This window comes from Sturnira hondurensis, unplaced genomic scaffold (assembly GCF_014824575.4).
Source record: "Sturnira hondurensis isolate 20B ecotype Veracruz unplaced genomic scaffold, ASM1482457v3 Scaffold0007406, whole genome shotgun sequence".
Lineage (NCBI taxonomy): Eukaryota > Metazoa > Chordata > Mammalia > Chiroptera > Phyllostomidae > Sturnira > Sturnira hondurensis.
In genome coordinates, this window is record NW_028080037.1 from 2,938,998 (window position 1) to 2,966,969 (window position 27,972).

At 46.1% G+C, this 27,972-nt stretch overlaps 1 protein-coding gene across 5 annotated transcripts in view; it reads left to right on the forward strand.

The window, feature by feature from the left end:
* The window catches only part of SBNO1 (strawberry notch homolog 1), a 51,457-nt gene that overhangs the window by 8,351 nt on the left and 15,134 nt on the right, over positions 1–27,972 (forward strand). The window contains exons 2-23 of one of the 5 annotated variants that reach the window (XM_037051935.1): positions 958–1,089; positions 2,037–2,141; positions 3,468–3,783; positions 6,829–6,929; positions 10,275–10,371; positions 11,752–11,912; positions 12,951–13,084; positions 13,219–13,309; positions 14,852–15,013; positions 15,870–16,005; positions 16,085–16,190; positions 16,306–16,459; positions 16,895–17,077; positions 18,101–18,198; positions 20,003–20,154; positions 23,479–23,676; positions 24,057–24,224; positions 24,315–24,490; positions 24,917–25,048; positions 26,913–27,048; positions 27,640–27,752; positions 27,836–27,907. In XM_037051935.1, coding sequence (XP_036907830.1) covers positions 958–1,089; positions 2,037–2,141; positions 3,468–3,783; positions 6,829–6,929; positions 10,275–10,371; positions 11,752–11,912; positions 12,951–13,084; positions 13,219–13,309; positions 14,852–15,013; positions 15,870–16,005; positions 16,085–16,190; positions 16,306–16,459; positions 16,895–17,077; positions 18,101–18,198; positions 20,003–20,154; positions 23,479–23,676; positions 24,057–24,224; positions 24,315–24,490; positions 24,917–25,048; positions 26,913–27,048; positions 27,640–27,752; positions 27,836–27,907 — 3,123 coding nt within the window. The remainder of the gene's footprint in view (positions 1–957; positions 1,090–2,036; positions 2,142–3,467; positions 3,784–6,828; positions 6,930–10,274; positions 10,372–11,751; positions 11,913–12,950; positions 13,085–13,218; positions 13,310–14,851; positions 15,014–15,869; positions 16,006–16,084; positions 16,191–16,305; positions 16,460–16,894; positions 17,078–18,100; positions 18,199–20,002; positions 20,155–23,478; positions 23,677–24,056; positions 24,225–24,314; positions 24,491–24,916; positions 25,049–26,912; positions 27,049–27,639; positions 27,753–27,835; positions 27,908–27,972) is intronic. The other 4 variants (XM_037051937.1, XM_037051936.1, XM_037051939.1 and 1 more) reach the window with 4 other exon arrangements.

Below are 27,972 nucleotides of genomic sequence, written 5' to 3' on the forward strand. Positions count from 1 at the left end.
AAGTTAAAATTGAGAAAGCTCTGTTGGAGTTTTGTTCCCTGTTGGTGGCAGAATGCTTTGATCTTGCTCCTAAGAGGAGAGGACAGTTGGGAAACCCTATGGTAAAATGTGGTTGCCTGCTTCTACGTAGGCATTTCCCCTAAAATTCACATAACTTATCTTTCAGGTCTCCTGGGCTCAACTTTTTTTTAAATATTTTATTTATTTATCTTTTAGAGGGGAAGGGGAGGAGAGAAGAAGAGAAAGAGCATCCCCTGCTGGGAACTGGCCTGCAACCCAGGCATGTGCCCTGACTGGGAATTGAACCGCAATCATCTAGTTTGCAGGCCCGCGTTCAATCCACTGAGCTACACCAGCCAGGGCTTCCTGGCCTCAACTTTTGATTACTTTTCTAATTGTCCATCAACTCTTCTTTTAAAAAAATTCTTCTATTTTGAGCAACCTGGTCTTAGGGAATCTCCTTTCTAAATACCTTGAAATCCATGCCCCCCCTTTGTCTTTGGGCCCCACCGGTGCAGCGCAGAGGCCCTCCTGGTCTGCCGAGGCCGTTCCGTGAGGTCCCCTGTGCTGCTGGTCTTGAAGAGGGTTGGCGTCGCCCAACGCCTGCAGGAGACTGAGTACGCTGTCCTGAAAATCCTAGTCCCCCAGGCAGTTCTTCGCTGAGACTCAACTCCACGGTCATCTGCGTGGCCTCCCTCCCTAGTCAGATGTGGTGTTTCCTTCGGTTCCCACCCTGTCTTACGGACACACTTGTGCAGTGATTTTCAAACAGTTACGTCCCTTCTATCGTAATGTGTGTTTGGGGATCGGAGGCTGTTTTCATCCTTTTTGCCTCCCATGCTTCAAGTTCTTCATAAATAATGAATGGGTCTGGTAGAAAATGTTGGTTTGTATGTAGAAGAGAGTTAATTGTCATTTTAAGTTTGTTATGTTAATATGTAATATTTTGTTCTAAAGATGGTGGAGCCAGGGCAAGATTTACTGCTCGCTGCTTTGAGTGAGAGTGGGATTAGTGCAAATGACCTCTTCGGTGTCGACGGTGGAGACGCGGGGCTCGCAGCTCCAGCACCGCCCCCTCCAGTTCACCAGGTGAGTGAGTTTTCCTAGCCTCTGAAAATTAGGGGTTTTCTTCAGGCTAATTTGTACTTACAAAAGTAGGTATTATTAAACCTTAATTTTAAATATACATATGAAGCTTTTCAAAAAGATTTTATTTATTTTTATAGAGAGGGGTAGTAGGGGAGAAAGATCAACATGTGGTTGCCTCTTATGTGCCCCCTACTGGGCCCTCTGTGGGACCTGGCCCATAACCCAGGCGTGTGCCCTGATTAGGAATTGAACCAGTGACTCTGGTTGGCATGGCTGGTGCCCAGTCCACTGAGCCACACCAGCCAGGGTTTAAGGTTTTAAGTTAGTATTATTCTTAACTCATGAGGTGAAAAACATTTGCAATGAAAATTGAGGCATTTTTTGTTTTACTGTGCTATATATGTAAAAGTAAGAGATGAATTGTTTGTAGAGTTTTCTGGGAGGATGGTTAATCTCCTTAATAGTTCGTCTCTATATACTGAATAGGAACACTTTTCCAAGTTTCACTCTACACTTTTTCTGAAAGTAAAAGGGAGACGCTGGTGTTAGTGCGATTCTGTGAAGACTTGGAGAGACGGCGGCGCCACCCTGGCATCTGTGCTCTTCCGTTCTGTTTGAAAGTGAAGGCTGACCTTCTTTGTTTTATTTGATTTTAAGATTTTATTTATCTACTTTTATAGAGGGGAAGGGAGGGGGAGAGAGAGAGATAGAAACTTCAGTGTGTGGCTGCCTCTTGTGCGCCCCCAACTGGGGACCTGGCCCGCAACCCAGGCGTGTGCCCTGACTTGAGAATCAAACCGGTGACCCTTTGGTTCACAGGCCGGCACCAGTCCACTGAGCCACACCAGCCAGGGCTCTTTGTTTTAATGAAATAAATACATCTCTTGTTCTTGAAATGGAATTCACTGTGTCATTCTTTATTTTTCTCAATGTTGTTTTCTCTCCAGTCAGTGCCACTCAGTACGTTAGAACTAGGTTTGGAGACTGAAGCAGCAGCTCCCGTTAAACAGGAACCAGAGGCGGTACCTAGCCCAGCACTGTTAAATGTTAGGGTAAGAACTACTTAGATTTGGCATTACTCCTGAAATAGTTTAGGAGTGTAGTGAGCAAATAAGCTTTTGTACGAAACACTTTTATCTTAGTAGTTCTGTCTTTTGCTATTTTTTTCACAATATTCTGCTGTCATCTCCTACTTTGTAAAAACATTTATTCTGTTCTTATCATAGTTATATTGTTCAAAAGATAATTTGCACAAAACAAACTTATTATTGCAAATGATACAAAATTTATGAAATAAAAGACCAACCACGCATTACCATTTCACTACACTGTTCAGTTTTGCTAGTTTATTTCAGTTTTTGTTCATTGGTATATGTGACTTTTTTATTATATTTTATTGATTATGCTGTTACAGTTGTCGGTATACATAACTTTTATGTGATTATAATTGTGCTTTAAATATAGATTTTCTCTGACCTTACCTTAAATGTAGCAGTTATTAACTTAAGTGGAGTGGTATAAAATTATTGGACAAACTGGTTAAAATTTGACGACTTGTGGTAAATCATTGTTTTGAGAGTTTTATGTAAAAGTGGTAAGTAGTAGCTAGAAGCCTCTTAGGCATTATAGGCATTATGGAGAAACAAGGTAGTTTGAGGTGGAAAGGAAGTAGAAAGGCACTTAAATTCATAAAAGTATCTCAGTTGGACTGTAGTTGCTTGTAGTCCTGTTATCCGTAAATCTCGACCTTTTTTTCCATCTTCATCCAGCGCCTACCCTCCCCTGTAGAAACGCTGTGCAGCTTTGTTTTAGGCTCAAAGGTAGTGCTCATGTCATCGCCAGTTTTTGTGGTTCATGTAGCTGGGTCATTTTTGTGACCTGGGTGTTTAAGACTCTGCTTGATGGTTTCATCCTGTCAAGTCCTAAACATCTGTGTCGTCCGTGGGAGAGCGAACAGAGCGGTGGCCGGGAGTCGCCAAGTGCTGGAAACGGGCACGGTCCGCAGGGGCTGGGCCTCCAGAGGCCTCGGTGCCTTCCCGCCGTCGTCTGCCTCGCCGGGGCCGTGCTGGGGTTTTGCACTCGTCCTGCTCCCGGCCCTCGGGTTCTGTAGGGTTGCTGCACGTCCCCTGTGCTGTTTGCTCACCCCGACAGTTGTGTAAGGTATCTCACCACCCCGTACCTTCTTTCCTCAGAGTGGTGTATTTTAACTTGGTAGTTTATTTGGTTCATGTTTAATTAAGATGAAGTGCCAATAGTTAGGCAAGAATGAAAGTTCATTTTGGATTTTACATGGCGTCCTGTGTTTGTGGGTATAGGCTATATTGGAGAAGAAAGCATTTTCAGTGGTGGTGATGCACATGGTTGTCTTTTCGCAATAGCAGCAGCCTCCATCTACGACAACATTTGTGCTGAATCAGATAAATCAGCTTCCGACCTTGGGATCTACCATTGTGATGACTAAAACACCACCTGTGACAACTAGTCACAGGCAGACCATCACTTTGACAAAGTTCATCCAGACCACTGCAAACACACGCCCTGCCGTCTCAGCACCAGCAGCACGAAATGCCGTGACCTCCGCACCTCCAAAGGACCAGGTTCAACTGAAGGACCTGCTGAAAAACAACAGTCTGAACGAACTCATGAAACTGAAGCCACCAGCCAATATTGCTCAGCCCGTTGCAACAGCAGCTAGTAAGTCTTTCTGTTTTCAGTGGTGTCCGTTGTCCGCCCGTGGTACTTAGTCTTTGTACAGGTCAAGGGAAGCAAAAGTTCATAAGCCTTAGCATTTAGCTTTGAAACGAAGTGCGGAATTACCAAGTGGCTTCATCAGCATCTTGAGATCTCAGTTTTATGAATTGTGGATAACCAGTGAACACTTTTCTCCGTCCTTTAAACCAATGCTTCTCAGACTTTATGTGTCTGTGAATCACTTGGGGATCTTGTTCAGTAACAGTCCGTTCAGTAGGTCTGGGGTGGGGCCCAGGAGTCTGCATTTCTAGTAACTCGTTGGAGGTGCTGTTGCTGGTGATCCTTGGACCGTACTTGAGGTTCATAGGCTTTTGAACTGATAGTTTGATCCTTTAACTCTGACCTTCACAGTCTCATGGTTTGGCTTCATTGCTTGTGGGTAGTCGTTTGTTTGGGAAATTCTCTTTCAAAATGCATACACTCTCTTATAAAATAATACTGTATTTTCTTTGAAGGGTGAACTCACATAATACTTTTTAATGTAACAGCTTTTTCGTTACCACTTGTTAAAGTATACATTTGAGTGGATTTTAGTGTAGTTGCGGAATCGTACAACCATTACCGCTGGCTGATCCAGGGCACTTTAAGGGTAGGTTTGGGTGTAGAGGGAAAGGCGCAGTTGTGGTTGGATCCCACCTTTTGGGGGATTAATTTATGTGTGAAGAATGTCGATTTTATCGTTAGTTTTCTTCTCGGGAGTGGGTTTTTTTTTTTGCTGTTGCTCATTCATTCAACAGATACTTGTCCAGCACCTGTGCGTGGAGCTCTGTTCTGGGATTGAGGCTGCGGCTGAAAGGGGAACTGTTCGAGCCTCCGTTCCCGTGGAGTTTGTGCTCTGCGGGGCGCGGGGGGTGGGCGTGCGGGGCAGGGAGCCATCAGGGTTTCAGGGGTGGTGCTCAGAGGAGGCTTCGTGTTTAGTGCAGTTAGGTCATTTTTAAGGGTGAAAGAGAAGGAATTTGTCTTTTTTTTAACTCTCGCTATATCGAGTTTTAAAAAGATATTTTTAAAAACTGAAAAATGTGGATTCTTAAGAGGGATATTTTCTTCTTATCTTTTCCATTGAACTAAATAGTCTTTGAGCCTCTGTCGTGGATTCGGACCACGACGGGCTCTATTGGAGACGCTCACTCTGACCTCAGTCGTACCCTGAGCCGACCACTGTCCTACACTAGCGCAGTCCCACAGGCTTCTGGAATGAGGCGGTGGGTTTTGAGTAGGGTGGTTCCTCCTTTCAAACAGCTGCTTTATATTTCTGATAGTGGGAGGTAAGTTTTCATACCTGCTATAGACCAGTATCTAATTCTGTGGCAGAATCGACTGCTTGGCAGTTGAAATTTGCTTGTGTTTACCAAGTAGAGAGTGAGGGGTGTTCCGAAGAAAGGGGTGCAAAAAGTGTTTGTGGGCTGATACAGAACTGTGTCCGGTGACAAGCAATTAAAGTGCCCGATGCGCTCATCTTTATTTTGGGTCTACACTGCTGTGCTCTTTGGCTGTGGTCTTCCTCTCAGTGTCATCATCCTTAACTAAATGAGGGTGAGGTTCGCCTTAACTGTCTTGGGGCTGATGGCTGTTTTCTGCTGTGGGGAGCAGGACTGGGGCCCTGACCCAGCCGAGGTTCAGGGCAGCGTCTGGGGTGGCTCCTGGGAGACTTGAAGGTGATCAGTGAGTGCAGACTGCTTTTCACGAGCGGCCTTGGGTTTTGTGAGGCGAAGGACTGCTGCCTCGAGGGGAGCGGCTCTCCGAGGGTCGTACCCCACTCCTTACTCAGTTCGTGCTTTCGTAAGTTGGAAGAGGTGCGTGTGCCGTGCGGAGGTTAGTCCAGGGAGCACGGCAGGACACAGGAGAGCATGGAGCTGCCCGAGTGACGGCTGGTGCAGCGACTCGCCCGCATGCAGGGCCATCACTTGCGAAGACGGAAGACTTCAGACCAGGGTGTCCTTGTGTGGAAGCCCGGGAAGCTCCGTGAGACTGGGCCGGGGCTGGGAAGGAGCAGGGGGCACTGGGGATCAGCGAACGGTTGTGTTGTAGAAGGTCATCCTTTTGCTGAAAGGGAAACACCTTAAAAGTGTGAAACTGCAAGGAGCAAAATGTTGGTGTGTTCTTCTTTATCTCTTACCTGTGCGGCCCTCGCCCCTTTCAGAGCCCTGAGCCGTTAGAGGCTTTCTTTGGGTTCCCGTCTGTCACTGGAGCCGTCTGTCACTGCGAACTGTTCACTGGCTCTCCCACACTTCTGTGGGACAGACCGTGCCACACAGTGGCAGTATTGCCTCTGTTCCCCGCGTTCCTCGTCTGTCAGCACTTTAATCCTGGTCATTTTGGACTCCCAAGTGACAGGTCCCCAAATATTCCTCATCTGTTGGTAGAGTAGACGAGGTGCTAACAGTGTCCCTGGTGTGATTTGCACACTGACCCCAAGGACCCCGGGTGTGCCAGAATGCTTTCGGGGCACTGAGAGCTGGAGGCCGGTTAGTTACAGAGGCTCCGGGCTCCCCAACCAGTAGTTCCACTGTGACCGTCGCTCAGACGAGGGTTTCTAGTGCTGTGCCTAAGAAGAAAAGACAGAGCTCCCAGTTGTTTTTTTCTTCTGGAAATAGTTATTTTGCCTTGAGAGTTACTAAGGGCCATCAGGTCTGGGGAGACTGATTCTGTCCTGGTGAGAGCGCCCGGTTTTTATTGAACCAGATGAAGTATCTCAAAGTAATGCCAGCTCTTGGCGTTTGTATTGAAACGAACTATCAAACAGTTCTGGTTAAGGCGTCTTTTTGATAAATGGTTTTCATATTTTCTGTGCACACATTTCTTTTTAAGACTGATTCTTCCGTAATGGTACCCAGCGTTGAATGTTTTCATTCTAATTACTTTAAGTTAGTGATAAGCAGATTGGTGTTTTTCAGTTTGGGAAGTGGGTAAACTGCTGAATTTTTAAAGAAATTGTAGGAAAAGAAATTGAGATTTTATTCTAAAATATAAATTGACTCTCTCCTTCAGCTGATGTAAGCAATGGTACGATAAAGAAAGAGTCTTCTAATAAAGAAGTAGCAAGAATATGGATAAATGACATGAAAATGAGGAGTTTTTCCCCGACCATGGTGAGTGTCAAAGCTGTGTCTGTGTTTTGTGTGGTAGGAAAGTACACTTGGCTAAAAGTGCTTGTAACAACCCTCGGATGCCCTGGCTGGGCAGCCCCGTTGGATAGAGCGTTATCCTGACATGCCAAGGTTGCAGGTGCGATCTTCAGTCTGGACACACACCAGGGACACACACCGGCATAACTAGGTGGGACGCAAGGCGGCGTCTCTGTCTCCAATGCTCGCTCTCAGATCGATAAACAGTAAAGTAAGACGGTCCTCAGGAACTTTACTTGGGTGAAGGTGGGCTCTTAAGGTGCATAAACTAAGCTTACACCTCATTGGGATAAACCAACATACTCTAACCACGGTAGTTAGAACTAGGAAAATTGACGAGGTGGACATAGCAGTGTATGCACTACTGACATCTTTTTATTGTGACTGATCTGAGCAATAAAAAACAACAAACGTGGAGATGAGTATTTGGTGACCGTTCATTTTAAAACTAAACCTGCGTGCATGGCTGTTGATGAGCTATGAGATTGTACGGTGGTCTAGGTATGATCTTTTTCATGGAAACGCTGCACGCTTTGAGTCCATTGATTCTGTATGTTTATTCAATAACTGTGCAGTGTATAATACTGAGTGTGTGTGGTAGGTTTCTACAGGAAGTGTCCTACATGGCTTCCCCTCAAAGAAACATGCAGTTTGACAAATGCATGTTCTAGTAACAAGTTATGGCAGAAGGCACGTGGTGCTGTGCACAGTGAGGGCTATGCATTTGGAGAAAGATGAGGTCGTCCTGGCCTGGGAAGACTTGGTGTTCCCAGCAGCTGACCGATCTGCGGTTGGTGTTGGGTGTGGAGAAACTCTGAGGGGCATGTCAGGAAGGGAACAACATGAAAGCACTAATAGACATGGGGGCGGGGGTGGCCATGTGCTTAGGTGACATGGAGCCCAGACACTTGGCTTGCAGGAAGATGGAGTGGTTGGTTTGGGCTTTTGGGGGGTCCTGAGCTGAGTTTGGAGGACTTTGGACTTGGTGCAGCAGCCCCGGATTGTGGAGGGACCTGCTAGTGATTTGGGATAAGTGGGGCGAGAGATTGAGAGGAGGTTGGTTAAGTAATGCAGGAGGGAAGTAATAAGAGTCTAAAACGGGGGGTTGGAAAGGGTGAGGGGAAAGGGAAAGAGAAAGACAGTGTGAGAGGACTGCACACGACGGTGTCAGAGGGTCGATGGGACTTGGGGGTGGGACAGGAGTTGGGGACATCAGTGCAGCCGGGCCTCAGGCTGTGTTTGGGGCCAGGAGAACCAGTGCTGGCGGTCCCCAGGGTGTAACGCTGGCGTGCCAGCAGCTTACTGGAGAGTGGTTTTTGGAAGGTAAGAATGCGTGTTTCTCCAAGATACGTTGTTTACAGTTAGCGCTCAGGTCATAGTCACCCCGTGTTTGCCCGTGATCTGCTATAGTTCTGGATTGTGCTCCCAGTTAGGGGACATGGAACACATTGCCTGTGGATCAAGACCAGTGCATACATGTGTTCTGTGTGGTATTCCACAATTTTTGAAAATTTTTGAATTTTTGCTAACACCCAAAAGTCTTGATATCTAGGTTCCCTTAAAAAATAGGAGTGCCCGACGGCTGTGTGCCCATGGTCCCCACCTGGTGACGTGTGCCCGCAGTTGTGTGGTGAGCACAAGCTTTGTGTGTTGGGCGGGTACAGCAGGCTCTGTGGTCTCCCTGTTTCCATGTGTCTCCTTGACCCTGAGCTTGCTGGCAGCTGCCCTTTGGTGTCCAGCTGGCTTAGAAATGTTACCAAACGTTTCTAAGATTTTTGCAACCCTTTGGTATTACCAGCTTATCTTCTAATTGTACTACTGGTGATTTTTTAAAAATTATTTACTTACGCCCTGGCTGGTGTAGCTCAGTGGATTGAGCACGGGCCTGTGAAGCAAAGGGTCTCGGGTTCGGTTCCCAGTCAGGGCACATGCCTGGGTTGCAGGCCAGGTCCCCAGTAGGGAACACGTGAGAGGCAACCACACATTGATGTTTCTCTCCCACTCTTTCTCTTTCCCTTCCCTTCCCCTCTCTCTAAAAATAAATAAATAAAATATTTTAATTAAAAAATTATTTACTTATTTTTTAACTTAAAAATATGTTTTAAATGTAGGGAGAAAGAAGGTAGAGGGAGACAGAAGGAGCCTGGGCACTTAACCTGGCATGTGTTCCTGTTGTGGGGGAGGTGGAGCTGGGAGGGCTCAGAATGTGAGGCCCCTGCCTGAACCACCCAGTGGAATGAGCGCTCAGAGATGTTGCTTTGGCCCCGTTCTGTGTCCTGTTTCTGAAAGTGGGTTTCATTTTGGCGTGCTTGCTCAGTACATTCCGAGTTTTATGGGGCTTTTCCCTGTGCACTCTGTGGGTTGATACTGATTGGATATTTAGCTCCCACCGCCCTTTTTTCTTCCCACATTTATTGGGCATCTCTGTGCCTTCCTGTTCTGCTCTAGACTACGTAAAAATGGAGTAGTCTAGAGCAGAACCCTCCGCTTTCTCTGTAGGTCCTGCTGGGTTGCTCTTTCTTCTCCTGCCTCCTTGGTGCGCTGGCCTTCACGGCTGCCTCTCTGTCTCCTGCCTTGAACAAGCTCATGCTCATAAAGGGGGTTTACAGGGAGCGAACAGCGGCTTGTTCAGGATCTGTCTGTCCCTGTCCCACCGCACCCCGTCCCTTCCACACTCTGGAGAAACAAAGGGAACGCACGGTGGTGGTGACCTTTTGCTCTGCCTGCTGGGGCAATCCGGGTTTCTCCTGCTTCCCAGGTGTAGTCACCAGTAGCTCCAGTTCACTGTCGCACGTGCTAGGGTTTGGAGTATGGCTGATAGGGGCCCCTGAGTATGGCGGCTGTGTCAGTGGAGTACGGGAGTCTGCAGTAAACTCTGTCCTTCAGAGGGACCTTCAGACTCCCAAATTTTCTGGGGTGTTGGCGCTAGGCACAGAGGGAAAGGAGACAGGTGGAGGTGGAAAGAGGGTAGGGCCTGACACTTAGACTCTCCGCCCCCAGACCACGCCCTTGCCCTGTCCTGGACTTTGGGCACAATGAAAGGGGCCAGCATTTGAGGTGGTGGAGGGAAGGTGGGGCCCTGTGGTGACCCCTTTGTGTGTTAGGGGCGCGAGGAGGTCCTGGATTGTCTGCGCTCATTGGAGCAGCCGGGACGCCTCAAGGCGGAACCCCAGTTTCAGGGACTGTGGAGGTGGCGAGTCATGCTTCTAGGACTGAAGATTGGGGGTGTTTTCGCAGCATAGTGTTTCTTTGTTGTCTGGGCCTCTGCTCTCTGGAACCAGAATTGATGGTGCCCTCTCTGTGCCGCAGAAGGCCCCTGTTGTAAAAGAGGAAGACGAGCCGGAGGAGGAAGATGAAGAGGAGATGGGCCATGCAGAGACCTATGCTGAGTACATGCCAATAAAACGTACGTCTGGGGACTTGTCGGACCAACGAAAGATTTCCGGGTGCCTCCTGAGCTTAACTTCCCCACACACGTCGGTGTCTGCCGGGGTTTGCCAGTGTCGGGCAGGTGCCTCGGGTTTGGCGGGCACATGCTGGGTAGTATTTGAACCTGCGATGCATTTGTGCATGGAGGTTTTACTGTCGGTTTTTTTCTTTTTCCTGCACAAATTTAGAACTTTGTTTTAGGTTGAAATCTTTTAAAACCAAGAGTGAAAAAGCTTGGGTTTTACTTTGTTTCAAGTAAACTTTGCTCATATTAACAGTGATTATAAATGTGTCTTTAGAGCTTATCTGAAACAAATCATAAAAAGTGACAATCTTAAAAATAGAATGTGCTATTTGAATTCAGTGGTTTACAGTAACATCATTTCTGCCTTTTTTCAATAATGGCCATGAAAATTAATAATTTTTTCATGTTTTCATTAAATTAAGTAATAAGATGAAAAAAACTTACAGCTAGGATTTGTCTTCTGTCTGCTCTGGGTTTCTATAAAAAGCCACTAATAATACCACTTAAACTAAAAACCTGTTTACCAATCATGTATTGGCTCTAAGATCCCGTACGTTTCTGGTCATTTATAATGAGTTTTAGGTTGTACTGTCTGAAATTTTGTGTCCCTCCCTTCCAGTAATAGTCTCTTCCCCAAAGGATTGAAAATTTTTGAATGGCCCTTTAAACCAGAGGTCATTGAAGTAAATCTGAACCATCGTCTGTTTTTGTAAATGAAGTTTTATGGGAGCACAGCCCTGCCTGTTGGTTTATCTGTGGGCTGCTCTGCGACAGCCGTGTTGGTGGGTGTGCAGGAGGCTGGGTGCTCTGCAGACACTTCCCTCCTCACTCTTTAACAGAAGAGGGTTGTTGGCCCCGGTTTTAAATTACATTCACTTTATACACTTTCAAGAATTAGTTGCTGTTTAATTTTGTAGCCAAGAGTTCTTTTTTAAATTTTTGATGCCATACTTTAAAAAAACATCCTCACTTGAAGATGTGTTTTACTGATTTTTTTTTAGGAAGGGGGGGAGGAGAACAAACATCGGTCGCTTGCCTCCCCCATGCACACCTTGAGCAGAGCAGACCTGCAGCTGAGGCGCGGCCCTGGCCCATGCGGGGCCCGCAGCCGTCCCCGGGCGGGCTGTGCTCTCACCGGCTGAGCTGCCCGGCCGGGCTCAGTAGGCGTAAACGGCGTGCTCCCACTCGTCAGTGACTTTTATAGAGTCCTGGAGTGTGCAGTTACTTACTTACTCAGATTTTCTGTCAGAGAAAGAACACACAGTGTCTTAAAATACAACTGGAAACATTATCTAGAATTATTAAAATGAAGTATTAAAAATTTTCATTTAGTAAAAATTGGCCTGCGTCACCCGGACGCTGTGGTGGAAACTAGTTCTTTATCCAGTGTTACCCCTCCTGATGTTTGGTACAAGACATCCATCTCCGAAGAGACCATCGACAACGGCTGGCTGTCCGCACTGCAGCTCGAGGCGGTCACCTACGCAGCCCAGGTGAGCAGCGCTCTCACGTGACTGCACGCCCTGCTTACTTTCCGTCTTGGTCTGTGCACCATCGTTGTTAGCCCAGAGATAAGTTTTTCTCGCATGAAAAACTTGTGAGTGTGATTTTTGTGGGCGTTCTGTGTGTTGGAAAGTTAAATGGAGGTAGCACGCATATGGGGAGCGTACTGCTCTTGGAAATGACAGAGGCTACACGTAACCGTTTGGGATGCACTGGGGATATGTATTAAAACTCCAGTACGAGGCCCTGGCTGGCGTAGCTCAGTGGATTGAGCGCGGGCCTGCGAACCAGACGATCGCAGTTCGATTCCCAGTCAGGGCACATGCCTGGGTTGCAGGCCGGTTCCTTGCAGGCTAACTACCAGCAGGGGACGCACAAAAGGCAACCATACATTGATGTTTCTCTCTCTCTCTCTCCTTCCCCTCTAAAGATATATAAATAAATAAAATCTTTAAAAAAAAACAAAACTCCAGTACGTGTACCCTTTGACCAGCAGTATCATTGTTGGGGGTCTAGCCCGTAGAACATTGAGTGAGAACAAAGCATCCAGGCTGTCTGTTGCAGCTTTTCCCTGCAGTAGCTGAAAGGTTTGGAAAAGGTTTGAAAGTTGCATCCTTGGGGTGATGGAGTGGCCTGGTGTTACTGTTCGGGTGTCATGTCAAGCTTTCCAAACAGTTATGCCTGCTGTTTCTGAAGGGTTGCTGTCATACTCTGTCTTTGTAAATGAAACAATGGCCAAGTAGCCACCTGCCCCCTACACATACGTGACGTAAAAGTTTGTTTTTGGTTGTGTGAGTGTGGGAAAGGGGGTGGAAGAGTGGGCATCAATTCGTTAACATTAATTATTTGGTGTGAGGGGGCAAGACTGAATGTGTGGTAGATGGAAAGTGTCTGCGCTGAGCCAACCTGTATGCCATTTACATAAATGTAGGTCGTGTGAACGTAATCCCAAAACCATGTGTGGAAGACTGACCACCAAAATATTAAGGGGATTAGATTAATTACCAGCCTTTTCTGGTTTTTTGCAGCAACACGAAACATTCCTACCTAATGGAGATCGGGCTGGCTTCTTAATTGGCGACGGTGCCGGGGTAGGGAAAGGAAGGACAATCGCCGGGATCATCTACGAAAACTACCTGTTGAGCAGGAAACGAGCGCTGTGGTGAGTGCCGGCGGGGCCGTGGGAGTGTCCGTGCGCGCTGGTCTCTCCAGCACTTGGTTCTGTTTTTTCCTGAAAACTGCCAGAACGATGGAACCTGCATTTATTTATGCATTTTTTCTTTATTTTTGTGGCAGGTTCAGTGTTTCAAATGATTTAAAGTATGATGCTGAAAGAGATTTGAGAGATATTGGAGCAAAAAACATTTTGGTCCATTCATTAAATAAGGTATGAGAAAGTTGTCTGTTCGGCTGGTCATTCAGTAAATGTTGTCTCGTGTATGATGTGGGAATAATCTATTTCTACTCTGGAGGGTTGTTACAAGGATTCAGTGAGTTACTTCACAGAAAACCTGATGAGTGCTGGCCTCTGGCAGTGCGTGGGTGACTGTGTGTCACACGCAGTGCCAGGTGGGGGTGTAACAAAATAACCCCAGGTGTATTGTCTCTTTCCCGGGTTTCTTCTCCAGTCCTCGGTGTTATTTTGTTACTGTGTACGGATGAAATTCATCACTGCAAAAGGGCAGGATGTACCCTAGCTGCGTGGACAGGCGGTGTGGCATGCCTGTCGCAGCATCAGAGGGCCTGTGCGGCATGGAGACCGGCGTAGATGCTTGTGCACCCAGTGGACTTGGGTGTCCTTACCTGCGTGTATGTTAAGACAGTTCTGTCAAGTGGAAGAAAATGTGTCTTACTGTCTGAAACGCAGTTTCATGTGATTACAGTCTTAATTTTTAGCAAATCTTGACTGTTTTCCATTTATGCACAAATTGCTAGGGTTATAGTGTAGAATAGACAGACCTGGGTCCTTTGAGTCCCTTCCTTTGGCCCTTTGAAAATGAGGAACATAAACTACTTGCCTCGTGAGTCCTAGGCTGTTGCCCTGCTCACCAGGGCTTTTTTGGGGTGAGCGTTCCTCATTGGACCAATAGGCAAAGTTCTATGCCTTGAATGGCAACTAACTGGTCAGAACAGAAGCATGTGACTGGCATCAAAGTATTTTTGATTTCTGAGTCAGCGTAATTGAAGGAGGAGGGCACATGAACTGTTGATCAATGATTCTATGTTTCCCTTAGAACTTAATTACAGTGCTTTGCATGTTACAGTTAANACTGTTTTCCATTTATGCACAAATTGCTAGGGTTATAGTATAGAATAGACAGACCTGGGTCCTTCGAGTCCCTTCCTTTGGCCCTTTGAAAATGAGGAACATAAACTACTTGCCTCGTGAGTCCTAGGCTGTGGCCCTGCTCACCAGGGCTTTTTTGGGGTGAGCGTTCCTCATTGGACCAATAGGCAAAGTTCTATGCCTTGAATGGCAACTAACTGGTCAGAACAGAAGCATGTGACTGGCATCAAAGTATTTTTGATTTCTGAGTCAGCGTAATTGAAGGAGGAGGGCACATGAACTGTTGATCAATGATTCTATGTTTCCCTTAGAACTTAATTACAGTGCTTTGCATGTTACAGTTAAATGCATAAAAATATCTGTGGAGTAAATACGACCTTTGTAGGGGAGTTTGGTTTGTGATCTGGTTTTGGTGATGGGCTTGTTTTAAGACTGAGGACTGGATGGACCCTTGCACTGTAAGGTTGTGCACATTTGGGTGGGTGTGTGCACTGTGTGTGTGCACTCGTGTGTCAGACATTTCGGGGGTGATCTCAGGGAGCCTTGCCTTCCCTGAGCGGCCTCCTCCTGTGGAAGTGTGGGTGGGGTAAGCGTTTCAGAGAGAGAAGTGTGTTTCCTAATTTTTTTCTCTTTCCCTTTTAGTTTAAGTATGGAAAAATCTCTTCCAAACATAATGGGAGTGTGAAAAAGGGTGTTATTTTTGCTACGTATTCTTCCCTCATCGGTGAAAGCCAGTCCGGCGGAAAATACAAAACAAGGTTAAAACAGCTTCTGCACTGGTGCGGCGATGACTTTGACGGTGTGGTATCCTTTGCAGCAGACGTTTTTACATTGGTTCGTGACACAAGAATTAGCGTAAGGGCGAACATTTGGAAACCAGGAGTCTGAGATTAAAGAAGTTGGCTGGGGTGCTGGCTTTAATGGTTACACGGAGTCCACGGGGGTCACAGGACGGATTCTGTCCTTTGGCTTCAAATAGGGGCCAGTATCTGTGCTCTGGTGCAGGAAGGTGTCCGCAGGTGTGCGAAATGCTGAGGACTGCACTTCCCTCCTGGAGACCCCACTGCAGGTCCACGCGGTAAAGCTCCGGAGGGGGACTGGCCCTGGAGCTGTCGAGGCTGGGTTGTTGCCCCGCACCTCACTGTCCTACAGGCGGGGACGGCAGTACTCGATATGCTGGCTACGTGGCTTACGTACTCGATACGCCGTCAGGCTTCTGCTGACAAAGCCTGCCAGAGCTGTCTTTGCGCTGGACCTTTTCCTCTATTCTGACTGCGGTTGGAGTGTCTGGTTCTAATGAACCCCAAAGCGTGTGGTTGCCTCCGAGGCCTCAGGCAGGAGGGTGTGGAGCCACTCTTGGCGCACAGGGCATCATTGGCGATCGTGATCTGAATGAAAACGGAATCTGAAGCAAATATGGCAGAATGTTATGGTTTGGCGAAGCGGGACCATACTTTCATGTGGGTATTTTTAAAAACTGGTTAATACCCAGGGGCACACTATTAACAGCATCTTTTCCCCTAATAATCTTGAATTTTATCCCAGGGCCGTCACCCTAGAAATCTGGGACTTTCCCAGTGCCTCAGGGAAACAGAAGTTAACTTCTTGAAAGATTGAAGAGACGAGCTACTGTGATTCATTCCTTAATTCATTCTTACAGATAGTGTTTGATGAATGTCATAAAGCAAAAAACTTGTGTCCTGTTGGTTCTTCAAAGCCAACCAAGACAGGCTTAGCAGTTCTAGAGCTTCAGAACAAACTGCCGAAGGCCAGGGTTGTCTATGCTAGTGCCACTGGTGAGTAGCTATTTACTTAAAAGGAGTATGTGTAGGTTACCTTTTCAGCTGTAATATGTTTTATTTTGGTGTTTTCCAGGTGCTTCTGAACCACGAAACATGGCCTACATGAACCGTCTCGGAATATGGGGTGAAGGAACTCCGTTTAGAGAGTTCAGTGATTTTATCCAAGCCGTGGAACGGAGGTGATGCAGCTCACAGGAGCAGTCTCAGAGATGGGTGCTGCCCAGACCTCTCTCATGTCAGTTAAAGCCCTGCTTGTATTTGCCGAGAGTGACTGTGTCTCTTAATTTTATTCAGAGGTGTTGGTGCCATGGAGATAGTTGCTATGGATATGAAGCTCAGAGGAATGTATATTGCTCGGCAGCTGAGCTTTACTGGAGTGACCTTCAAAATTGAGGAAGTTCTTCTTTCTCAGAGCTATGTGAAAATGTATAACAAAGCAGTCAAGCTGGTGAGAATTTTTTCTTAATTCCTACTATTTTTAGTGTACCTACAATTGTTTCTGTTAGTTTTGTTCAGCATAATGTGGGTCAGCCCACAAGAGTTCATTTCTGCTAGAAAACAACAGGTAAATCACCAGATTCTTTTTTTTCTCATATTCAAAGCCTCCTCTTTGCTGATTTATAAAAAGTACCCATTGCTTAGTTGCATAATTTTAAAATCACAATGTAATTATTTCCTAAAACACCTGCATTAGTTACTAAGAATTTTGGGACAGCTCTGTGTGAGCATCTTGGAAAAAATTTTAAAGATCCCAAGTTACTGATTATGCTTCATTCAATTAATGTTAAATAGTCTTGCCCTTAACATTGTTTTGACTGAACTAGTTAATACTGTGCGCTCACTCAAAGACGAAACACCTAAGGCATTGATGGTGTGTCCTCAGTGGGTCATTGCCAGGGAGCGGTTTCAGCAGGCGGCAGACCTGATTGACGCTGAGCAGCGCATGAAGAAGTCCATGTGGGGGCAGTTCTGGTCTGCGCACCAGCGGTTCTTCAAGTACTTGTGCATAGCGTCCAAAGTGAAGCGGGTTGTGCAGCTAGCTCGAGAAGAAATCAAGAATGGAAAAGTAAGTCAGCGCATTGAGAGGTTTACTCTTTGGTTATGTGTGTGTTTTTTTAAGTCTTTTGGGTATTGAGGTTTTCTACTTGTAAAGCCTCTTTCTAAAGGATAGTTGCAAAACTTATTAATGTAATTAAAACTATAAAAATTTTTTTTTAAAGTAATAGAAGCAATGCCTGGTTGGAAAGAATTTTGATAGCTCAAAAAATGTAGAGAAGTAAACATGACTGTTTTGTTTTAAAGATTTTATTTGCTTATTTTTAGAGGGAGGGGAAGGGAAGGAGAAAGAGAAGGGGAGAAACAGCAATGTGTGGTTGCCTCTTATGAGCCCTCCATCAGGGACCTGGCCCAAAACCAAGGCGTGTGCCCTGACTGGGCACTGAACCGGTGACCCTTCGGTTTGCAGGCTGGTGCTCAGTCCACTGAGTCACATCAGTCAGGGCACATGACTCAGTTTTGGTCATACACAGGTATAACCACTGATAACATGTGGGGAGATATGTATATAATATGTGTAATTGATTTTTTTTAAAGAAGAAGTGGAACAGGGCAGGGGAGAGAGACATCGATTTGTCATTTATTTATTTCATTTGTGAAATAAAACAAACATATTGTGTTTCATTTATTTATGTATTCATTGGTTGCTTCTTGCACGTGCCCTGATCTGGGATTGAACCCAAAACCTTGGTGTATTGGGTCCACGCTCTAACCAACAGAGAGTACCCGGCCAGGGCGTGGATCTCTATTTCTCAAGGCTTATTCTTTTTGGTGAGTGTGTGTCTCCTTGCAGCACAGAGAGACTGGGCATGGGCTTCGGTCATGTCCACTGCTGTGATCCTGTTTCCCCAGCCAAGTCTCCACACGAAGCGTGTCTCACATATGCCCAGACTAAGTGAGCACACATGTGCAGTGGTGGTCGTTTTTGTTTGGAATCTTTTTTTTAGTATTTACAATGTCTTTAAACAGCCACGTGCGTAATGTTTGTGTATAACTGCCACGTAAACTTGGGTGTCAATGTCTTCTTCCCTAGTGCGTGGTCATCGGTCTGCAGTCGACAGGAGAAGCCAGGACCTTGGAGGCCTTGGAAGAGGGCGGCGGGGAGCTGAATGACTTCGTTTCAACTGCCAAGTAATGTTTTCTGGTTCTGAGTTTTTACTTGTGATTTCAGCCTTCTTTATCTCTTGGAACGCAAACTAACTAAACTTTTGCAGAACACCGAAAACTATTATACAAGGGGGGGCTATATAATAAACCCATAATTTATTTGTAAATAACTGTATTTATTTTAGCATGTTTAAACCAAGTCACCTTCAAAGCACTCTCCATCTGATACAACACACCTCCCGAGACTTTTTCCCCACCCCTCAAACAGGTTTTTGAACTCATGGATTTTGGTGCCTTTTAGTGCTTTGCTGTTTGTTTTACCTCCTCCACAATTCTGAGTGCTTTTTTCATTTGGTGGGGGGTGGTTCCTCAGCGTGGGATGGGGTGAATAGGGAGGGTGGGGCACAGGGGCATGTTGTTTTTGTTCAAAAACTGCTGACCACTCAGCACGTTGTGGTTGGGTGTGAACAAAAGTCGCCTACCATGAAATGGGCAGACGTGTTAAAAACAATCTTCAAAAAAAATTTTGCTGAATCTGAATGCAGCTTCTCAGAACAACACTGACTGGTGCACTGGTGCAAATGGGTTCCGAAACACTCAGTTAGTGGGGAAGACTGTACTACAAGGAACCCGCCCTCCGGAGGACAATTTCACGGGGGGGGGGGTCCCCTCTCAGTATTTTTTATTTTTTCTTTCTTTTTTTAATTTAACTCTTGTTCAAGTACAGTTTTCTTTCTTGTATTCCCAGCCCTGCCCCCCTCTCAGTATTTTTTCTTGATCTGAGAAAAATATGTATAATTTTGACTCATTTGTACAGGACAGCTATTGTTATGTCGGCTGTTGTCGTCATTTCTTTGACGTCTAAGGGAAAAGCAGTTCAGGCCCCTGGGGAAATAGTCAGGTGTGGGTACATGAGAGTCTCTGCGCGGGGCACGTTCTGACAGCAGTGTTCTCAGGCTCTGGACTAAGGACGGGCCCAGTTTCCATTAGCTCTGCGCCCTGTGGGCACCTGAGACAGCTGGGCATAGCGTCCATTTCAGGGTCGCGTTTGTCTGCTTGATGTTACAGCTTCAGTAAGTGTGAAAGGGTTAAGAAACAAGTTTGGTTTGCCTTAGTTTAGTAAGCTTTAATAATCACAAGCAGTCATAAGATAGTAAAAAATAAGTTCCTAAAAAAGTTATTTTGGTATTGTTTTCCTGTTTGTTTGAACTGCCCATTCTAATTCTGGTAGTAAAATTAGCAAAATGATTTTCTGCCATGCTGTGTCTTTCTCGGGATATGTTCAAGTGGCTCCATTTAAAATAGATACAAATGAAAACTGCTTTTAAAAGCAGAACGTGCCCCTACTAATCTGTGCTTTCCTGGACTCATGTGCCTCGCACTGCCCACCTAGTACGATAGCCACTGGTCTCATGGGCACTTGAGCCGGTCCCGGGGCCCAGCCGGTCCCGGGGCCCAACCATGGGAGGAAGTGCCATGAGTGCGAAGTGCGCACCGGACTCCAGAGACTGCAGGTGGAGCGGCGCGGCAGCCCGCTGCGCACGTGCCGAGGCGGCCTGACTTAAATGGAGTGTTAGAATCGGTTTCAGTCGTGTGCGGTTTAATACAGAGCTGCCGAGAAGTGTGCAAGCTGCCTGTTTGGCTCAGCTTACATCGTATTGCAATTGGATGGCCCTCTCTGAATATTGAAATTCACTTGAGTTGGATAATCCGTATTTTGTGAGATTGGACACAGTGTTGATTTTTAAGATGTATTCATAGTGAGGTTTTATGCACAGTAAGTTGTATGAACTGAGCCACTCACCCCCCCCCCCCGCCCCCCCAACAGAGGAGTGCTGCAGTCACTCGTGGAGAAGCACTTCCCGGCCCCCGACCGCAGGAAGCTCTACAGTCTCCTGGGCATCGACCTCACGGCGCCCAGCAACAGCAGCTCGCCACGCGACAGTCCTTGCAAAGAGAAGAAAACAAAGAAGCGAAAAGGTGGGTAGGTGGTTGGTTTGTTTGTGTTGAACATAGTGTATACAGACTTGAGCATTTTGAAGCCGATTTATTTCGGTACTTTACTGCCTGCCTTGAAACGGCGAGTGGCTGTGTATTTTCACCATTGCTCATGTAGTTTTAAATGCACAAGAAACCTGTTTTAAATTAGAGCTGGAATCATTTGAATAGTGCAAGGCATGATGTTAAACACTGGCCACACAAGGGATCCATGTGAAAGCAGGTCTTAGTTTTTCAGTTTTCTTTTTATATTTTTAAAAATATTTTTTATCTATTTTCAGAGAGAGGGGAAAGAAGGGAGAAAGAAAGGGAGAGAAACATTTATTGGTTACCTCTTGCATGCTCGCAACTGGGACCTGGTCCACAACCCAGGCCTGTGCCCTCACCCGGAATCGAAGGGGTGACCTGTCAGTTCACTGGTCAGCACCCAGTCCCCGGAGCCATACTGGCCACCAGTGGTTTTCAGTGTTACAAACAGGAAGTTAGGGCACAGGAAGACTGAGAGGTTAAGGAGTTTTCCCCTGTTCATACAGCTGGTGGGGGTGTGTGGGAACCGAACTCCGGGCCTTCCTGTTGTCAGCCCGCGTTCACGGATCTACGTTCTTCTTGAAAGAGGCTTCTGTTAGTTGTTTCCTCATTCTTGGGGTACACTAGCCCATGTTTGTTAGACATTTCATAGCAACGCAAACTTGGGTTTGTATTTAGGTCCTTGCTATGTTTGAGAAGTTGCTTTTCAAGCTCTTCCCCTATTAATAGTGAGGGTAACACAGTGAAGAATGTGCTGTGTGCTCTAAACTTAATGCCTGACACTGGAACCTTATTCATTCAAAAAAATACATTTTTACACTTTTAATACGCCTGAAAGTGGGTGGCAATTTTTTTTTTTTTACCTTACTGGCGTGAAAAGTAATGTCTTAGGATCAGTGGCATCTTAAATATGTGAACCTTTAAAAAAAAAGATTCTATTTATTTTTAGAAAGATGGGAAGGGAGGGAGGAAGACAGGGAGAGAAACATCAATGTGCGGTTTCCTTTTGCACCCCGCTGTTGGGCACCCGACCCACAACCTAGGCGTGTGCCCTGACCATTGACCCCTTGGTTCACAGGCCAGCACTCCGTCCACTGAGCCACACCAGCCAAGGCAGATACGTGAACCTTTTAACATTCTTAGTTTTGATTGGATTCTTCTAGCTGTCTTCCTGAGTATTCAATAGGGTAATTTAAATCAGCACCATTTTGGTTTTAAAAATGCAGGGGTATTTTACAGCTTTCTTAATGATTTTTTTTTTATTGGCAAAAGGGAGGGAAAAACATCAATGTTTGAGAGAAACACTGATTTGTTGCCTCTCATACACCCCCAACTGGGGACCTGGCCTGCATCCCAGGCAAGAGAAGGAACTGGTGACCTTTTGGTTTGCAGGCTGGTACCCAATCCACTGAGCCATACCATCCAGGTCTAAAAATGCAGGTTTTTATGTTTTTTAAAAGATTTTACTTATTTATCTTTAGGGAGAGAGGAAAGGAGGGTGAGAAATGTGTGTGTGGTTGCCACTTGCACGCCCCCTACTGGAGACCTGGCCTGCAGCCCAGGAATGTGCCCTGACTAGGAATTGAACCAGTGACCCTTTGGTTCACAGGCGAGGCACTCACTCCACTGACCCACACCAGACAGGGCTAAAAATGCAGTTTTGTACATTTTTTGTGCAGTCGCCCCTTGAACACAAGAATGCAGGGCTCCAACCCCCTGTGTAATCCAAACCTGTACACCTTTTGAATCCCCCAAAACTTAACTACTAAATAGCCTGGTTTTTAAATTGGATTTATTGAGGTGACATTGGTTCATAAAATTATCAGTTTCAGAGGTAAACTCTTTAATGCATTATGTGCACATTGTACTGTGTGTTCACCAACCCAAGCCGAGTCTTGTTTCATTCCCGCCTGTCCCGCTTTCAGCCGCCTTACTCCCCATCCGCATTTCTCTCGTGATCACCATACTGTCCTGTCTAGGTGGTTGGTTTGCTCTTTCGTTTTCTGCTTACCCGTCACCTGCACCCAGACCCCACTCCCTCCCCTCTGGCGGTTGTTAGTCTGTTCTCTGTGTGTCCTGTTGCTTACTGGAAGCCCTGTCAGTAACGTAAGTAGTCAGTAAACACATGTTTTCTATGTTATGTGCATTGTATGCCGTATTTTTACAATAAACTAGAGAAACAGCTTATTGTAAGCTATTTCTTACGATAAGAAATAGCTTATTTCTTAATGTAATAAGAAATAATTACATGAAATGTCATTAAACTCAAAGAAAGAAATGTCATTAAACTCATAGAAAGAGAAAACACGTTTGTGGTGATTACTGAGGAAGACCTGTGTGTGAGTGGGCCCAGGCAGCTCAAACCTGAGCTATTAGGCCCGGCTGTGTTCCGTCAAGTCTTTTTTGTTTTATGGTTCTTTTTTCAACCAGGGTTTTGTTTGTTTGTCTGTTTGTTTTAAATATCCTGGCCAAGGACATATTTATTGATTTGAGTGTTCTGCACAACTCAGTTAGACCTTGTCTCTTAACCCGATAAGACAGTTCAATTGTGACAGTGGCGGGGATTCCGAGTGTGTTTGGTCTCTTCTGAGTTGATTTTGAAACTTGTGTACATGAAGGCAGTTTTGAGTTTGTATTTATGTCTCTAATTTTTTCTTTCTTATTTTTGATATTTTTTTCTTTAAATATTTTATATATTTATCTTTAGAGGGGAAGGGAAGGAGAGAAATATGAATGTATGATTGCCTCTCATGAGTCTCCTGCTGGGGACTGGCCTGCAACCCAGGCATGTGCCCTGACTGGGAATCGAACCGCAATCGTGTGGTTCGCAGGCCTGCAGTCAATCTAATTTTTTCTTAAGAATAATTGTCTCGCTGGTATGGCTCGGTAGTTTGAGTGCAGGCCTGTGAACCAAAGGGTCGCCGGTTGGATTCCCAGTCAGGGCACATGCCTGGGGTTGCAGGCCAGGTCCCCCCGATTTGGGGCATGCAGCAGGCAACCACACATTGATGTTTCTCTCCCTCTTTTTCTCCTTCCCTTCCCCTCTCTAAAAATAAATAAATAAAATCTTTTAAAAAAAAGGAATAATTGAACGTGACCTTATTTCTGTGAAAGTTCAGAAGGTTGGTGCTTATTTGTGCATTTTATTTGTTGTTACGTACTTGCATAAATGCTTTTTTCCTACCAGTCTCGTTTGAATTAACCGATGAACTAAACGCCATTTCCTGGGTCTTTGGAACACTGTCGGGGCTGACTCTCTTGCTTGGGCTTTGCGGGCAGGTGAAGAAATAACTCGGGAAGCCAAGAAGGCACGGAAAGTGGGCGGCCTGGCTGGCGGCAGTTCCGATGACAGCGGGAGCGAGTCTGATGCCTCCGACCACGAGGAGAGTGACTACGAGAGCTCCAAAAACATGAGCTCTGGGGACGACGACGATTTCAACCCCTTCCGAGACGAGTCCAGCGAGGACGACGAGGACGGTGAGCTGGTCAGCCTGCTGAGTTGGGACTGAGGGGCAGTCGTTTCTGTGTAGTCGGAGACACGATTTCTTCCTGTGAGGTACAAACTGTTATGCAGACTCCAGTCTCCACTTGGTGGCGAGCTGTCACCTTGTCTGTCTTACGGAGGTTTTGCTCACTTATGTGAGATGATGACCTCAGGTTAGTGCAGTTATTTTTAACCTCAAACCACAGAATTGTGTGTCCCCAGTGGTGTTTGGGTGTCATCGTGGGCCGAGGGAGTTGGCAGGCAGTTAGAAGTTACCAGCTGACAACACCAAAAAAGTTGAGTAGTTGTTTTCCTTTGATGATTCTGTACTTGTTTTAACAAATGCTTTGACGTATCTTTTATTAACTTTCAGATCCTTGGTTAATCAGAAAAGACCACAAGAAAAACAAAGATAAAAAAAGAAAGAAGAGTATAGATCCAGATTCCATTCAAAGTGCCTTATTAGCATCAGGTCTTGGATCGAAACGACCTAGTTTCTCGTCTCCGCCAGTTGTCTCCCCGGCTCCCAACAGCGCACCAGGTACCCGTGTGCACACTGCTTTGTCTGTGGGGCTTTTACAGAGAACAAGCGTTTAAACTACCGACTTCTAACGAACGCATTTTTGTCTAGCGAACAGTAACCCCAACAGTAACAGCAGCCTTATAACAAGTCAGGATGCCGTGGAAAGGGCCCAGCAGATGAAGAAGGACCTACTTGACAAACTAGAAAAATTGGCTGAAGACCTCCCTCCTAATACCCTGGATGAACTCATTGATGAACTTGGTGGCCCTGAGAATGTCGCTGAGGTAAACAGGACTTGAGCAGGGTTGTGTCTCATTCTGCTGGTTTTCTGCTATCTGTGAAACCCTGGAGAATGAGCGGTGTATTGGGTGTCACACAACGGTCTGTGCCATTTACTCTCGGGTCTCGGTGCCCTCGCTCTGCTCTAGTCCTCATCCCAGAACCCTCGTACCTGAGTGTCTGCTCCGAGATGCTTGTCTCTGTCCCTGCACCCGTCAGGTGGCCTCTGGGGTCACTGACACGTCTGCTGCCTTCATTGGCATTGGGACTTTTCAGAACCAGGGGCCACGTTGCATGTCTGGTAACTGCGCAGGTGTGCATTGCACATTGGCTGGTCGTCCCTTCCGTCGCACCAGGCTTCCCAGTGAGGGGTCCGGGGCCGGGTCTCGGGCACCGTGAGTGTAACAGGCACTGTCTGTTTGGCTCTGCAGATGACTGGCCGCAAGGGGAGGGTCGTGAGCAATGATGATGGAAGCATATCTTACGAGTCAAGGTCTGAACTTGATGTCCCTGTGGAAATACTAAATATCACAGAAAAACAAAGATTTATGGATGGAGATAAGGTAGGTTTATTTTTCCAATCCCCCCCCCCCTTTTTTTTGGTTGGGCACTCTTATTTTCTAAAGATTTTATTTCTTTTTAGAGGGAAAGAGAGGGAAAGAAATATCAATGTGTGTGGTTGCTTTTCCCATGCGCCTCCCCGCCCCCAGGGGATCTGACTGGCAACCCAGGCATGTGCCCTGACTGGGAATCGAACCAGTGCCCTTTCAGTTCATAGGCCTGTGCTCAGTCCATTGAGCTATGCCAGCCAGGGCTGGATGCTCTTCTCTGATAAGAATATTGCCCATACTTTTAACCATTTAGATTAATCTTTGGAAGGTTCCTTTTCTTTCAATATAAATCATGCCTGTTGAATGTTGTATTCTGTATTTTTAAATAATTGCACACAATCACTGAACACTTACATACTTTATTTTCTCTTAAAATAAATGTAATAAGTGTTTTGTACTGTGTAGAGACTTAGATATGGTTCTTGGTAGCTTCGGAGGGTGTTGGAATCTTTAATCCAAATGTTGGAAGGCTGCATTCTCTCGGGTCACCCGAGGGGCTCCACGTGTATGTAATGCCACCCCCTGCCTCGTCTGATTCTGAATCTAGCTGTGTGCCCAGTGTGCTAGGGTTCTTTGGCTTAGCTGTTGTTTTTGTGACTCGGTCATGTTGTGTTGGGTTGGTGGGCTCTGGGTGACTCGTGGATTGGCCTGGCCTGTCTGAGCTCTGGAGAGTGCTCGGTTGCCCCCAGAGGCTCTTATTGTTAAATAAACCTCGTCAGCTTTTAAGACTCTCAGCTCAGTTCTTCCTCCATCTAGTTGGAATTGCTTTAAGTATTTGCTGCTGCGAGTTTTAGAAAATAGGTAGCACCACTCGATGCCACGTCTCAGTGTGAAAGGGGGAGAATCAGATCATCTCTGTTTACCCACACTTTGCATTACATGTCACTGGGTTTTTCTGCTTTGCAACTAGAAAGTAGATGAGAGTGCTGTCAAAATTGTGTTTTAAGCCCTGGCTGGTGTAGCTCAGTGGATTGAGCACGGCATGCGGACCAAACAACTGCAGTTCGATTCCCAGTCAGGGCACATGCCTGGGTTGCAAGCCAGTTCCCAGCAGGGGACACATGAGAAGCAACCATAAATTGATACTTCTCTCCCTCTCTCCTCCCCTTCCCTTCTAAAGATAAATAAATTAAAAAATAAAATAAATAAAAGCATTAAAAAAATTGTGTTTTAGATATATTTAAAAGCTCATGTTACGTATTTCATAGGATGTAGATAGACGTGGTTTCTTTTTTTATGTACTTGTTTCATGAATTTGCCCCTGTGCATTGGGAATTGTATTAAGTGGAACTAATTTTGTCTTTGAAGTGCCAGAAAGCCCAGGCACACTGATTTAATCAAGGTAGAAGGTCATTCTCCCCTGCACACGTCTTCCTGAATAGGTGAACGAAGGCTGGTTATGGCTGCTTGAAGAGTAGGCCTCTTCTGTCTTGTTCTCTAATGTGCGGGTCAGTGTTTGCAAGTCACCCCGTATAAGGGCTGTTCCAGATTCATTCACTGCAGGTCTGCATCTCGGCCAGCAGACAGGCGAGACGAGGGGAAGGGCGCCTTGTCGGTGTTCAGGACCTTTTCTGAACCTTGTTCACATCACTACAACTACTGGCTGGAGTGCGCCCTCCCTGAGCTGCAAGGGAGACTGGGAAATGTAATCCTGCTTCTGGGCAGCCATGCATTCAGCTAAAATTGGAGGTTCTTAATTTAGGAAGAAGAGTGAGCAGTGATGACCCCCAGTATTCAACTTAAGGACTTTTTTTAGGGTGCATCCTTGTGTGTCTTTGTGCAGAGATGATCTCTTCTCCTCTTACATTTGGTACAGAATATTGCTATCATATCAGAAGCTGCCAGCTCAGGTATTTCGTTGCAAGCAGATCGGAGAGCCAAAAATCAAAGGCGAAGAGTTCACATGACTTTGGAGTTGCCCTGGAGTGCTGATAGGGCGATTCAGCAGTTTGGTACGTTCCTACACTTATCTCACCAATAGACAGGGGAGCCTTGGGGCGATGTGTGCATATCAAAATCTGTAATTAACGGCCAGTGTCTTGAAACCGAACAGATTTAGATTTCGGAGGCGTTTCTGGTTTGCATGTACCTCCAATAGAGAGTTCATCATGAATTGACGTGACTGTGTCTGAAACTGTGAGCAGACTGCAGTGGGCTTCCATGGGGCTTGTGCCGTCCTGTCCAGGACCAGGCCTCTCGGGGGTGTCTTCGTCACACACCTGCCTGAGGTGCACTCATGTCCTTTTTAGCTCTGGGGGTCTTCACGGAGGGCACGGTGCTCTTCCCTCCCCGCCATCTTCATGCTCCTGGTGCCCCGTGATCGTACACAAGACTTTGGAGAGAGTCCAGATTATCTGTGTGCATCAGCGACACCATGGTTAACTGCACTAGGGTAGCAATAATACAAGCATTTAGTGTTTAACAGTTTTGTATTTTTCCTGTTTCAAGGTGTCTGGGTACTGTCTTTGTGTTAAATTCTAGGAATAGACCTCAGAATTCTCTCTAGTGAACACAGGCTGATTTTTATTTTTATGTTGTTACAGGACGAACTCACAGGTCAAACCAAGTCACCGCGCCTGAATATGTCTTTCTGATTTCTGAATTGGCAGGAGAACAAAGATTTGCATCTATTGTTGCTAAAAGACTTGAGAGTTTGGTGAGTTGTTGAGTTGTGTAGATGTGTGTAAAGGATGGTGCGTGGTACCTGTCTTCTTGATTGGAGATTTTGTGTTTTTGTAGGGGGCACTTACTCATGGTGACAGAAGAGCAACAGAATCGAGAGATCTGAGCAGGTTCAACTTTGATAATAAGGTACAGTTCAGACTTCAGTGTCTCTGAAACCTTGTGGGGACCGTTCAACGTTGAAAACTGCCTCC